The sequence below is a fragment of the Mytilus trossulus genome, chromosome 14 (assembly GCF_036588685.1).
Source record: "Mytilus trossulus isolate FHL-02 chromosome 14, PNRI_Mtr1.1.1.hap1, whole genome shotgun sequence".
Taxonomy (NCBI): Eukaryota; Metazoa; Mollusca; class Bivalvia; order Mytilida; family Mytilidae; genus Mytilus; species Mytilus trossulus.
The window spans coordinates 64793924-64807316 of record NC_086386.1 but is presented as its reverse complement, the minus strand read 5'-3'; the positions used below and the strand labels follow the sequence as shown (position 1 = coordinate 64807316).

Genomic DNA, 13393 nt, shown 5'->3' with positions numbered 1-13393 from the left:
AAATTGGGTTAACTTTATTGATTTGTATAGTAATAGATATGATGAACAAATTAATGAATCTCTCAGTCTCTGTATATGAGTGGACACAGAAGTTGATTTATTACCAAAACTACTTTTCACTTTAAATTTTGTTTTCTAACTTCGTAAAAAAAAATCAACAATCTGCTGGAACTGCTGGGTCTAGCTTTACATATCCATGTATAACTAAATGACAGGAAATTCCAATATAATTTTAAGTTACTTGACATTTCATGATAGAAATCATTAAAAGATGCAAGCTATCTAATTACTTAAAACATTTTCCGTTACCAAAATGATATTGAATGTGCTATCATGTAGTTTGAGACTTGATGTGTTTCAATGTGCTATCAAGTAAATGTATTGTTAAGTGTAATGGACAGAGAAATATGAATGGCAAGAATAGGGTATATATATCTCAATTGACAATTAATGGTAATTTTTACCTGTGCCAAAGGTGAAAGCTGGTCTAGTTTTCTTGGATGCTATTGAAAGAATAATTTTACATTTGGTTTGCAGCTTTCTCTAAATTTATATCAAATGTTGTTTATTATTATCCTGTACATAATTTGTTGCTGACAGTAGATCTCCAGTAATCACTTGTAAATTTATTAAAACAGCTTTCAATTATATATTGTAAAATTGACATAAAAATTTATATATAAGAATTTGTGCAATCTTACTAAATTTTTAGTGCAAATGGTACAAGGCTGTATTCTAAAAACAAGTGGTACAAATGTATTATTGGCTCAAATATAAAGTTGTGGCACAAAAGGAAACATTTATGGTGCAAACAGCATTTTTCAAAATATTCAATGCAATTGCAGTAAATATAATTTAAATTTTAGAATGATACACCTTAAGCTAATGTGTTAATTCTCCAATCATTTGAAATAATACAACTTAATTGAATTCTCTAATGCCATTTAATATATCCTCAAGGTCAAATATTAGAAAAGGTTGGTCTTCAATCAAATTATGGTATTCAAAAATCAATCTCAAATTAATGAAAATCTCTTGGTATTGATGCCTTCAAGGACATTTAATTAGTAAATGATTATCATCTTTATCAGTTACCCCCTTTGAAATTAGCACTTCATCCTAGACTGTTAATTAATTATAGTGGAAATATAACCTATAATTATCACTTTAATGTTTGTCAGTGTCAAATAACAAATGTCAACACATCTTTATAATAACCAAATTTGTTACCTTTCATTTATGTTGTGTCTTCAAGTACCATTGAAAAGCTCTTTTAGATGTTCATTTTGAAACTTAAAACGCAGCAAGGTGGAATTTCCAAATCAAAGTCGTTATGTGAGCTATATGTGTATGAGGCAACAACCCAACATCACAGGACTTAGTTTTATCTGACAGAGACATATGTATATGTCTCTGGTTTTATGCACTTGTTGTGAAGCTTCTGCATGATCAAGAATTGGCATATGAAGAAAGAAAAAGTTTCATATTTTTGAATTTATATGTGCAACACTTAAATAAATGGACTTAGTTTGAGCAGTCAACATTTAACTGAATTAATTTACACTGACTGCAGCAGAACCCTTTTTATACTACCGCAAATTTTGAAAAAATTTTCGTCGTATATTGCTATCACGTTGGCGTCGTCGTTGTCGTTGTCAAAGTCGTCCGAATACTTTTAGTTTTCGCACTCTAACTTTAGTAAAAGTGAATAGAAATCTATGAAATTTTAACACAAGGTTTATGACCATAAAAGGAAGGTTGGTATTGATTTTGGGAGTTTTGGTCCTAACATTTTAGGAATTAGGGGCCAAAAAGGGCCAAAATAAGCATTTTCTTGGTTTTCGCACTATAACTTTAGTTTAAGTTAATAGAAATCTATGAAATTTTGACACAAGGTTGATGACCACAAAAGAAAGGTTGGGATTGATTTTGGGAGTTTTGGTTTCAACAGTTTAGGAATTAGGGGCCAAAAAAGGGCCCAAATAAGCATTATTCTTTGTTTTCGCACAATAACTTTAGTTTAAGTAAATAGAAATCAATGAAATTTAAACATAATGTTTATGACCACAAAAGGAAGATTAGTATTGATTTTGGGAGTTTAGGTCCCAACAGTTTAGGAATTAGGGGCCAAAAAGGGACCCAAATAAGCATTTTTCTTGGTTTTCGCACCATAACGTTAGTATAAGTAAATAGAAATCTATGAAATTTAAACACAAGGTTAATGACCATAAAAGGAAGGTTGGTATTGATTTTGGGAGTTTTGGTCCCAACAATTTAGGAAAAAGGGGCCCAAAGGGTCCAAAATTAAACTTTGTTTGGTTTCATCAAAATTGAATAATTGGGGTTCTTTGATATGCCGAATCTAACTGTGTATGTCGATTCTTAACTTTTGGTCATGTTTTCAAATTGGTCTACATTAAGGTCCAAAGGGTCCAAAATTAAACTTAGTTTGATTTTGACAAAAAATGAATCGGTTGGGTTCTTTGATATGTTGAATCTAAAAATGTACTTAGATTCTTGATTATTGGCCCAGTTTTCAAGTTGGTCCAAATCTGGGTCCAAAATTAAACTTTTTTGATTTCAACAAAAATTGAATAAATGGGGTTCTTTGATATGCCAAATCTAACTGTGTATGTAGATTCTTCATTTTTGGTCCCGTTTTCAAATTGGCCTACATTAAGGTCCAAAGGGTCCAAAATTAAACTAAGTTTGATTTTAACAAAAATTAAATTCTTGGGCCTCTTTGATATGCTGAATCTCCAAATCAGGAGTTGATTTCACAAAAAAACTTACGACTAAAGTTGATCGTAAGTCATGAACAATTCAGTATAACTTACGATCAATCTTAGTCGTAAGTTTTTTTGTGAAACTGACACCAGGATCTAAAATTATTATATTAAGTATTGTGCAATAGCAAGTCTTTTCAATTGCACAGTATTGTGCAATGGCAAGAAATATCTTATTTCACAATATTGTGAAATAGCAATTTTTTTTTTAATTAGAGTTATCTTTCTTTGTCCAAAATAGTAAGCAAGAAATATCTTATTGCAAGAATTCTTTTTAATTGGAGTTATCTTTCTTTGTCCAGAATCAACTTAAATCTTTGTTATATACAATATACAATGTATATTCACTTTTTACTACCAACTGGTAAATTTAAATAATCTTTACCATTCAGTGTTAACAAGCAGTTTTTTTACATCTTAATATTTTATGATGTATTTAAATGAGTAGTTATTGTTGCAAACTCCATTAGAATATTTTAATTGAGATTAGTTTTGGAATAAGGGAAAGGGGGATGTGATTAAAATATTGGGTTCAATTTTTCTCATTTGAAATTTCATAAATAAAAAGAAAATTTCTTCAAACATTTTTTGAGAGGATTAATATTGAACAGCATAGTGAATTGCTCTAAGGGAAAACAAAAATTTTAAGTTCATTAGAACACATTCATTCTGTGTCAGAAACCTATGCTGTGTCAACTATTTAATCACAATCCAAATTTAGAGCTGAATCCAGCTTGAGTGTTGTGTCCATACTTGCCCCAACCGTTCAGGGTTCAACCTCTGCGGTCGTATAAAGCTACGCCCTGCGAAGCATCTGGTTCAATTGGTTAAAAGTATATTTTTCTATTTCAGTACACCTCTGATAACAACCATACTAAAAAAAGAAGTAACATTTTATATTTTATGATTACAGATTCCCTTACTTTGGAAACAGAAGATGCCAACATCTACCGTCTGTCCAATCCAGATGCTATCACTGTTGATCCAATGTATTCTGGTCCCCACATTACATTTCCTATGACATACTCTCAGCTACAGAGCTTGATCCAAGCAATCAAATCTAAACAGGTATACAGTGAAATCATTTTTTGGAATCAGATTGGCATATTAGAGTTCTGAAGCCATTTGTAAAGGGGAAGGACACAAAAATGAATTATAAGTTAATTACCGGTAGATGATCAATGACTGCTTGATAAATTTTGACACAAGAAATTGTGTTGTCATAGTACGAGTTAAAAAGGTTAAAATTAATGGGAAGATGAGGATAGAAGCTCTGGATTGAATAGAAATAAGAAAAATTGTGGTATATGATTGTCAATGAGACAACTATCCCCAGAAACCTAATGATGTAGAAATTAATAACTCTAGGTCACCATACTCCCTTTAACAATGAGCAAAGTGCTTATCATAATGGAAGCTATAAAAGGTTCAGAAATGACAAATGTAAACCAACAGAAGATTTGATATATGATTGCCTATAAGACAACTATCCCCCAGAAACCAAATGACGAAGAAGTTAACAACTATAAGTAACCATTGGCTTTCAACAATGAGTAAACCCCATATTGCAATGTGAGCTATAAAAGGTAAAGAATCAATCAACAAAACAAACCATTTCAAATGATAAAACTAACTCATGTTAATGTATGTATATAAAACAGTAAACCAAAAACAAACACGATATACATCAACAAACCACAACCACTGAATACAGATTCCTGACTTGTGAGAGGCACATACAGAATGTGGCAGGGTTTAACATATATGTTTGCTGGTTCAGTGGCTGTTGAAATGTGAAAATTGAAATGTTCTGACTTAATCATGTCACAGCTTTGTTTTGATTTAGATTTGTCATTAAGAAATAAGACATACTAGCTTTAAACTGTGGTATTCTTAATTAGATTTTTTGGTCAAATGGCAGGCATCCTTACTGTTGGTTAAAGAACCCTTGCTATTACTGTGGTCCTACTGCAATACAAACAAAAATACAATGTATGAAATCATGCAATTAAATCACTACATGCATTTGATGAAATGAAAAGCAAATGAGATGCACTTTTTATCGCTGTATTTTATCTGAAAGTTGCCTTCATTATTTGAATTTGACCCTAACGATTACAGAGGTCCTGATATCACAGTGTAGATACTATTCTGTACGCTATCCGGAAGTCGCGATTTTCGAAGCGAGGATTTCAAACTGGCTAACAGAACGGTTTTGTTTTGGTGCTTTTTCTCATCATTTGTTTACTCCTATATCTATAAAGTGCTTTGCACATCTTAAATGTATGTACAACATCATAAATATGAGTAACTGTAACAAAAACATGCAGTAGAATATAAAATATACGCGTGCATCACACCAACTTCGTAGAAAAAAGTGAAATCGATTGACAATTTTGCTCTCGTAGTACAAAGCAAATAATCTTTTATTGCCAATATTTGCATCAGTTTAAAGTAAAATATATACTGTTTCAATATTCCTACCGTATTTAAGTAGAATGTCCGTATTTCAAATAAAAAATATGTTTTCCTTGAGGATCCCAAAATAAATAACTGTACGATCAGTCTAAAACTGACTGTATTCTAGTAGCGATTTCAGATTTTTTGTCTGTATGACCAGTCGTGATTTTGAAGAAATAAACAACAACAAATGGAAGTTTTTAACGACCTTGACCGAAAAACAACGGCAATTTGAAGGTATATACGTGTCTATGTGATATAATTTATGATTGTGTCCATGGAACTATACGTGTAATTTCTTTCATCAGACAATACAAATATATTTCTGATGATTTTTGTAGACAGCAAAATAATTATATTTTTGTTCCGTCAGTCTTACTTAAAATCAAATGCCTAAAAAGCAATACATGATTCGCTTGTGGACTTTGTATTAGTGTGTCATTGCAGTTATTTGTTTAACTATTACATTCTTAAGACTATTTACACCGTCTACTGTTGACCAATTGGTGATTACATACATCAAGCATGTCTCTTTTAAAATGACAAAAATAGATAGAGAAAGCTTTGTTTAAAAACTTTAGGTATTGAGGAAAGAATTAACGAAATTATACCCCGCCACTTCTATAGTCCATGTTTTGGAAAAAAATAAACCACCAGAAAAACTAAATTATAGGTGCACAGGGGCATCATTTAATAACGAATATGAGAAAGTTTAAACTTTTATTAATACTAGTATATGGTAAGTTTTTGAAAGTTGCGTATAGTAAGTGGGTACCACCCAATAAGGTAGTGGAAAAGTCCATATCATGGAAATAAAAAACTGATGATTTTTCGAAAAACCAAAATAAGAGGTACACAATTGAATTAAATGATAAGGAATCTGAAAAATATTCATTAAGTTATGACAAGTGTCTGAAGGAAGTTGTGGATATAAAATAGGTACGCCCAATATAAGGTTATGACAAAGTCCGTATTTTAGATAGAGAAACATCAAAAATATTTTTACAAAAAATTCGAAATAGAAGGTCCATAGTACATTGATAGATTAAAAATGGAGCAATTTTAGAAAAGTTAAACAATTGGTTTTGGAGGTCACTGATTGGTGCCTCCATATAATGCAATGTTCAAGTCCGTATCTTATATAAAGAAACCCCATAAAATATTTTTAATAAATAAGAAATACATTCCTTTTTTTAGCTCACCTGGCCCAAAGGGCCAAGTGAGCTTTTCTCATCACTTGGCGTCCGGCGTCCGTCGTCCGGCGTTAGCTTTTACAAAAATCTTCTCCTCTGAAACTACTGGGCCAAATCAAACCAAACTTGGCCACAATCATCATTGGGGTATCTAGTTTAAAAAATGTGTGGCGTGACCTGGTCAACCAACCAAGATGGCCGCCACGGCTAAAAATAGAACATAGGGGTAAAATGCAGTTTTTGGCTTATAACTCAAAAACCAAAGCATTTAGAGCAAATCTGACATGGGGTAAAAATGTTTATCAGGTCAAGATCTATCTGCCCTGAAATTTTCAGATGAATCGGTCAATCGGTTGTTGGGTTGCTGCCCCTGAATTGGTAATTTTGAAGAAATTTTGCTGTTTTTGGTTATTATCTTGAATATTATTATAGTTAGAGATAAACTGTAAACAGCAATAATGTTCAGCAAAGTAAGATCTACAAATAAGTCAACATGACCAAAATGGTCAGTTGACCCGTTTAGGAGTTATTGCCCTTTATAGTCAATCTTTAACCATTTTTCATAAATCTAAGTAATCTTTTACAAAAATCTTCTCCTCTGAAACTACTTGGCCAAATTAATCCAAACTTGGCCACAATCATCTTTGGGGTATCTAGTTTAAAAAATGTGTGGCGTGACCTGGTCAACCAACCAAGATGGCCGCCACGGCTAAAAATAGAACAAAGGGGTAAAATGCAGTTTTTGGCTTATAACTCAAAAACCAAAGCATTTTGAGGAAATCTGACATGGGATAAAAATGTTTATCAGGTCAAGATCTATCTGCCCTAAAATTTTCAGATGAATCGGTCAATCGGTTGTTGGGTTGCTGCCCCTGAATTGGTAATTTTGAGGAAATTTTGCTGTTTTTGGTTATTATCTTGAATATTATTATAGATAGAGATAAACTGTAAACAGCAATAATGTTCAGCAAAGTAAGATCTACAAATAAGTCAACATGACCAAAATGGTCAGTTGACCCCTTTAGGAGTTATTGCACTTTATAGTCAATCTTTAACCATTTTTCATAAATCTAAGTAATCTTTTACAAAAATCTTCTCCTCTGAAACTACTTGGCCAAATTAATTCAAACTTGGCCACAATCATCTTTGGGGTATCTAGTTTAAAAAATGTGTGGCGTGACCTGGTCAACCAACCAAGATGGCCGCCACCGCTAAAAATAGAACATAGGGGTAAAATGCAGTTTTTGGCTTATAACTCAAAAACCAAAGCATTTTGAGGAAATCTGACATGGGATAAAAATGTTTATCAGGTCAAGATCTATCTGCCCTAAAATTTTCAGATGAATCGGTCAATCGGTTGTTGGGTTGCTGCCCCTGAATTGGTAATTTTGAGGAAATTTTGCTGTTTTTGGTTATTATCTTGAATATTATTACAGATAGAGATAAACTGTAAACAGCAATAATGTTCAGCAAAGTAAGATCTACAAATAAGTCAACATGACCAAAATGGTCAGTTGACCCCTTTAGGAGTTATTGCACTTTATAGTCAATCTTTAACCATTTTTCATAAATCTAAGTAATCTTTTACAAAAATCTTCTCCTCTGAAACTACTTGGCCAAATTAATTCAAACTTGGCCACAATCATCTTTGGGGTATCTAGTTTAAAAAATGTGTGGCGTGACCTGGTCAACCAACCAAGATGGCCGCCACCGCTAAAAATAGAACATAGGGGTAAAATGCAGTTTTTGGCTTATAACTCAAAAACCAAAGCATTTTGAGGAAATCTGACATGGGATAAAAATGTTTATCAGGTCAAGATCTATCTGCCCTAAAATTTTCAGATGAATCGGTCAATCGGTTGTTGGGTTGCTGCCCCTGAATTGGTAATTTTGAGGAAATTTTGCTGTTTTTGGTTATTATCTTGAATATTATTATAGATAGAGATAAACTGTAAACAGCAATAATGTTCAGCAAAGTAAGATCTACAAATAAGTCAACATGACCAAAATGGTCAGTTGACCCCTTTAGGAGTTATTGCACTTTATAGTCAATCTTTAACCATTTTTCATAAATCTAAGTAATCTTTTACAAAAATCTTCTCCTCTGAAACTACTTGGCCAAATTAATTCAAACTTGGCCACAATCATCTTTGGGGTATCTAGTTTAAAAAATGTGTGGCGTGACCTGGTCAACCAACCAAGATGGCCGCCACCGCTAAAAATAGAACATAGGGGTAAAATGCAGTTTTTGGCTTATAACTCAAAAACCAAAGCATTTTGAGGAAATCTGACATGGGATAAAAATGTTTATCAGGTCAAGAACTATCTGCCCTGAAATTTCTAGATGAATCGATCAATCGGTTGTTGGGTTGCTGCCCCTGAATTGGTAATTTTGAGGAAATTTTGCTGTTTCTGGTTATTATCTTGAATATTATTATAGATAGAGATAAATTGTAAACAGCAATAATGTTCAGCAAAGTAAGATCTACAAATAAGTCAACATGACCAAAATGGTCAGTTGACCCCTTTAGGAGTTATTGCACTTTATAGTCAATCTTTAACCATTTTTCATAAATCTAAGTAATCTTTTACAAAATCTCCACTGAAACTACTAGACCACAATCATCTTTGGGGTATCTAGTTTGAAAAATGTGTCCGATGACCTGGCCATTCAACCAAGATGGCCGCCACGGCTAAAAATAGAACATAGGTGTAAAATGCAGTTTTTTGCTTATAACTATGAAACCAAAGCATCTAGAGCAAATCTGACAAGAAGTTAAATTGTTAATCAAGTCAATATCTATCTGCCCTGAATTTTTCAGATGAATTGGACAACTGGTTGTTGGGTTGCTGCCCTCCAATTGGTTATTTTAAAGAAATTTTGCCGTTTTTGGTTATCTTGAATACTATTATAGATAGCGATAAACTGTAAACAGCAATAATGTTCAGCAAAGTAAGATCTACAAATAAGTCAACATGACCTAAATGGTCAATTGACCCCTTAAGGAGTTATTGCCCTTTATAGTCAATTTTTAACAATTTTCATTAATTTGGTAAATTTATGTAAATTTTTACCAAATATAGTTCTCTGTTACTAATGGGCAAAGTTCATGATAGATATAATTGTAAGAAGCAAAATCGTTCAGTAAAGTAAGAACTTCAAACACATCACCATCACCAAAATACAATTTTGTCATGAATCCATTTGTGTCCTTTGTTTAATATGCACATAGACCAAGGTGAGCGACACAGGCTCTTTAGAGCCTCTAGTTTTATATAAATAAGGCCGTTAATTTTCTCGTTTGAATTGTTTTACATTGTCATTTCGGGCTTTTTATAGCCGACTTTGTGGTATTGGCTTTTCTTATTGTTGAAGGCCATACGGTGGCCTATATTTGTTAATATCTGTGTCATTTTGATCTCTTGTGGACGGTTGTCTCATTGGCAATCATACCGCATCTTCTTTTTTATATTATAATTTATGATATGGAATCTGAGTAAAAAATAATTAATAGTTATACCAGTGACGGATTCAAGAAAATTGGGATCCGGCAGTTTGAAACTCTTTTTTAACTTTCAATGCATTTGTATGGGAACATATATTTGGAATCCTCTTTTCTCCTGGATTGGACGCGCTTGCAAAACTGGCGAAACATGTTGTACTGGTCCAACAGACGAAGGAAAGACGGACATCATTATCACTATAAACCATCGCTTTACAAAGTGGTGTACAATTGAGTGTGAAAGAGACAGATCTACATCCAAAACAAAGTGAAGGAACTGTGATCAATTATAGGCTACAGTACGGCCTCGAATGTTTGTAAATTCATGCATTTTTATATAGTAACAATTAAATCTGTGTGTTTGTACAGTTTTAAGTATAACGGAGGACATTCCTGAAACTTCTATAAACAAACAAACCTCCTTCTTTTTTTCAGCCACATTCAAACATCCTTATACTTAATGTAGTAAGTCGAGTACACCCTATCAAGCTAAAACATGTTTGAAAAGTTTACAGGATGTGAATTTATTAAAATATATTTGTGTTATTTAGAAAAATGCCATCTTCTAATGTATCGTAAATAACTTTGAAATCACTACTAGAATACAGTGAAATAAAGACTGATCATACAGTTTCAAAATATACAAGCGAGACTGATCGTACAGTGAGAAATTCAAACAAGTGTAATTTTCTTTTTTCTGGCTTCAAAGATCTGGCTGAAACTTTTACCACCACTCAAAATATACTTTATTTAGTAAATTAAGTCTGGATTTTATGTTAATTTGTACAGTAAGAGTGCAAAAAGATTGTTTTTAGGTTCACCGACTGATTTTCCTTAGTGATGCACTTGAAAATCTCTTAATTAAGGCAAAGATACGAATAATGAATGTGCTAAATTTAATTATAAACCATTTGTGAATATCAATGTCAGCTGAATTAATCATCAAGCAATGAACAGATGAACATCTTACCGTTGAATATAGTATATCCGACAAATTGAAAATGTGATCCAAAAAGTTCTCGCTTCAAAAATCGCGACTTCCGGAAAGCGTACAGAATAGTATCTACACTGTGGATATATGTTCTAAAATTCTGATGTAGAATTATCGTGATCCTGAATTGTTTCAGGAGGTCCTCAAGGATTTATGGATATTCTGTATTTGATAAGAGATGAGAAAATCCAGGAATTGAACCTATAACCTACACGAATAAAAAAAAAAATCTATTCTTTTCATGTGCAGGCGTGGAACCATGTGGAGGATGGTTCCAGGGGTTGGACCCCCCCTTTTGTCCTGGGTTAGGAACCTCCTTTTAAAATGGCTGGATCCGCCCCATGCATTCTTAAATTATTTGTCATTTTTGTCGAGCCTTCGACTTTAGTCGAAAAAGCAAGACTAAGCGATCCTACATTCCGTCGTCGGCGGCGGCGTCAACAAATATTCACTCTGTGGTTAAAGTTTTTGAAATTTTAATAACTTTCTTAAACTATACTGGATTTCTACCAAACTTTGACAGAAGCTTGTTTATGATCATAAGATAGTATCCAGAAGTAAATTTTGTAAAAATAAAATTCCATTTTTTCCGTATTTTACTATAAATGGACTTAGTTTTTTCTGCAGGGAAACAAAGCATTCACTCTGTGGTTAAAGTTTTTAGAATATTAATAACTTTCTCAAACTATCCTGGGTTTTTACCAAACTTGGACAGAAGCTTGTTTGTGATCATATGATAATATCCAGAAGTAAATTTTGTAAATAAATAAATCCATTTTTTTCCATATTTTACTTTTAAATGGACTTAGTTTTTCTGCGGGGAACCATTACATTTACTCTGGGGTTAAAGTTTTTAAAATTTTAATAACTTTCTTTACTATCCTGGGTTTGTACCAAACTTGAAAAGAAGCTTATTTATGATCATACGATTGTATCCAGAAGTAAAGTTTGTAAAAAGATTGCTCTGTTTTTTCTGTTATTTACTTTTAAATGGACTTAGATTTTCTTACAATCTTAAAATAGTAACAAGAGGAATATTTTTATTGATTTTTTTTCCTCATTGTTGTTGAGCCTGCGATTTACAGCAAAAACAGCGAGACACTGGGTTCCGCGGAACCCTTACAAATTTTTCAATATATTTTTTTGTAGGTTACTACTTATAGTACTTATAGTTCTGTTTCCTTTTTCAGAGATTACATGTAAAATATCTGTTAGAGTTACTTTTGGAAACTCGGGAGGAGTTAAAGAAACTTGGAAATATAAATCAAGCAACAACATCAATCTCACATAAAATAACTGTGTGTGGAGATTTACATGGAAAACTGAATGATCTCTTTATGATATTCCACAAGGTAAAGGATTTGAGTTCTTGATAATTGTCTTTGTTGTCCCTTTATACCAATATTTACTAAACATTTCAGATAAAATGTCATTAAAATTTCAAAAATATAGAATAGTTAGCTGAACTTGGTATTGCCTATGAATTAAAGAGATGAAAAAAGAGCTATGGTATATAATTGAATGCTTTTATTGCTGTTATTTATCTCAAAGTCATAATGTGTCCTTCAAACTAAAGAAGATGTTCACACCTCACTGTAAGTTAATGATGTTTTTAAGTGAAATTAAAAAAATCAAGAATTTAACATTGATACTTTAAATTGAAAGAGATAGTGTTAGTAAAGGAAGAAATAATCTAGAAAAGTTATAGTTTATGTTGCTCCTTTTTGAGATATTTGAATTTTAAGAAATGGCGGGAAAAGGCTGACTTGAACTTTTCCCTTATATTTGCATCGGTATTATTTGGGTCTCAAATTGAAAGAAAAAAATTAAGAATCTGCTGAAATTTTGGTAAATGTCTTTTTATGTCATATAGAAGGGTTATATGGATAGAAAAAGAGGTGCTATGGGGCATAATATTGTATTGTATTGAAGGAAATAACCAAGGAGTCCGAACTTCTGACACAATTCCTAAACGGGCGCATTTCATTTGCGCCAATTTTTAAAAGATCCAATCTTTCATTTGCGCCACAAAGTTATATTTCATTTGTGCCAAATAAAAAAACTTCATTTGCGCCATTTCACAGGTAATACAGGTACCAGAAAAGTAAAATATTCATTGCTGTATAATGTGACCGTACCCAAATTGCACCTATTTTGACAGTTTTTTCACCTACGTTTTTTTATGATCAAGTAAAAAATGTCCATACTGTGTTTATTTTGTAGCTCTATCCTTCTTTATTGTATAGGTACAGCAGTTTTATTTTTAATCCATATTGAGTCATCAAAAAATGGGTTTGAACCAACCTCCAAACTGTCCATGATTCTGTAAGGAGGAGTACCCAAATTGCATCCATGCTTAAATTCACATCGTCAAAAGTCTAATAACCAAGCTTCTGTTTAGTTTTTTCAAATATTTTGAACAATTGGATATTAGTCTATGCTTACTCTTCATATTTTACG

The 13393-nt window shown here is 32.4% G+C and overlaps 1 protein-coding gene across 7 annotated transcripts in view; it reads left to right on the top strand.

The window, feature by feature from the left end:
* The window catches only part of LOC134696993 (serine/threonine-protein phosphatase with EF-hands 2-like), a 68535-nt gene that overhangs the window by 39194 nt on the left and 15948 nt on the right, over positions 1-13393 (top strand). For all 7 annotated transcript variants that reach the window (XR_010103044.1, XM_063558988.1, XM_063558990.1 and 4 more), the window contains 2 exons: positions 3700-3854; positions 12124-12285. Coding sequence is in view for 6 of the 7 variants with exons in the window: in XM_063558988.1 (XP_063415058.1) it covers positions 3700-3854; positions 12124-12285 (317 nt within the window). In the remaining variant the exon portion in view is untranslated. The remainder of the gene's footprint in view (positions 1-3699; positions 3855-12123; positions 12286-13393) is intronic.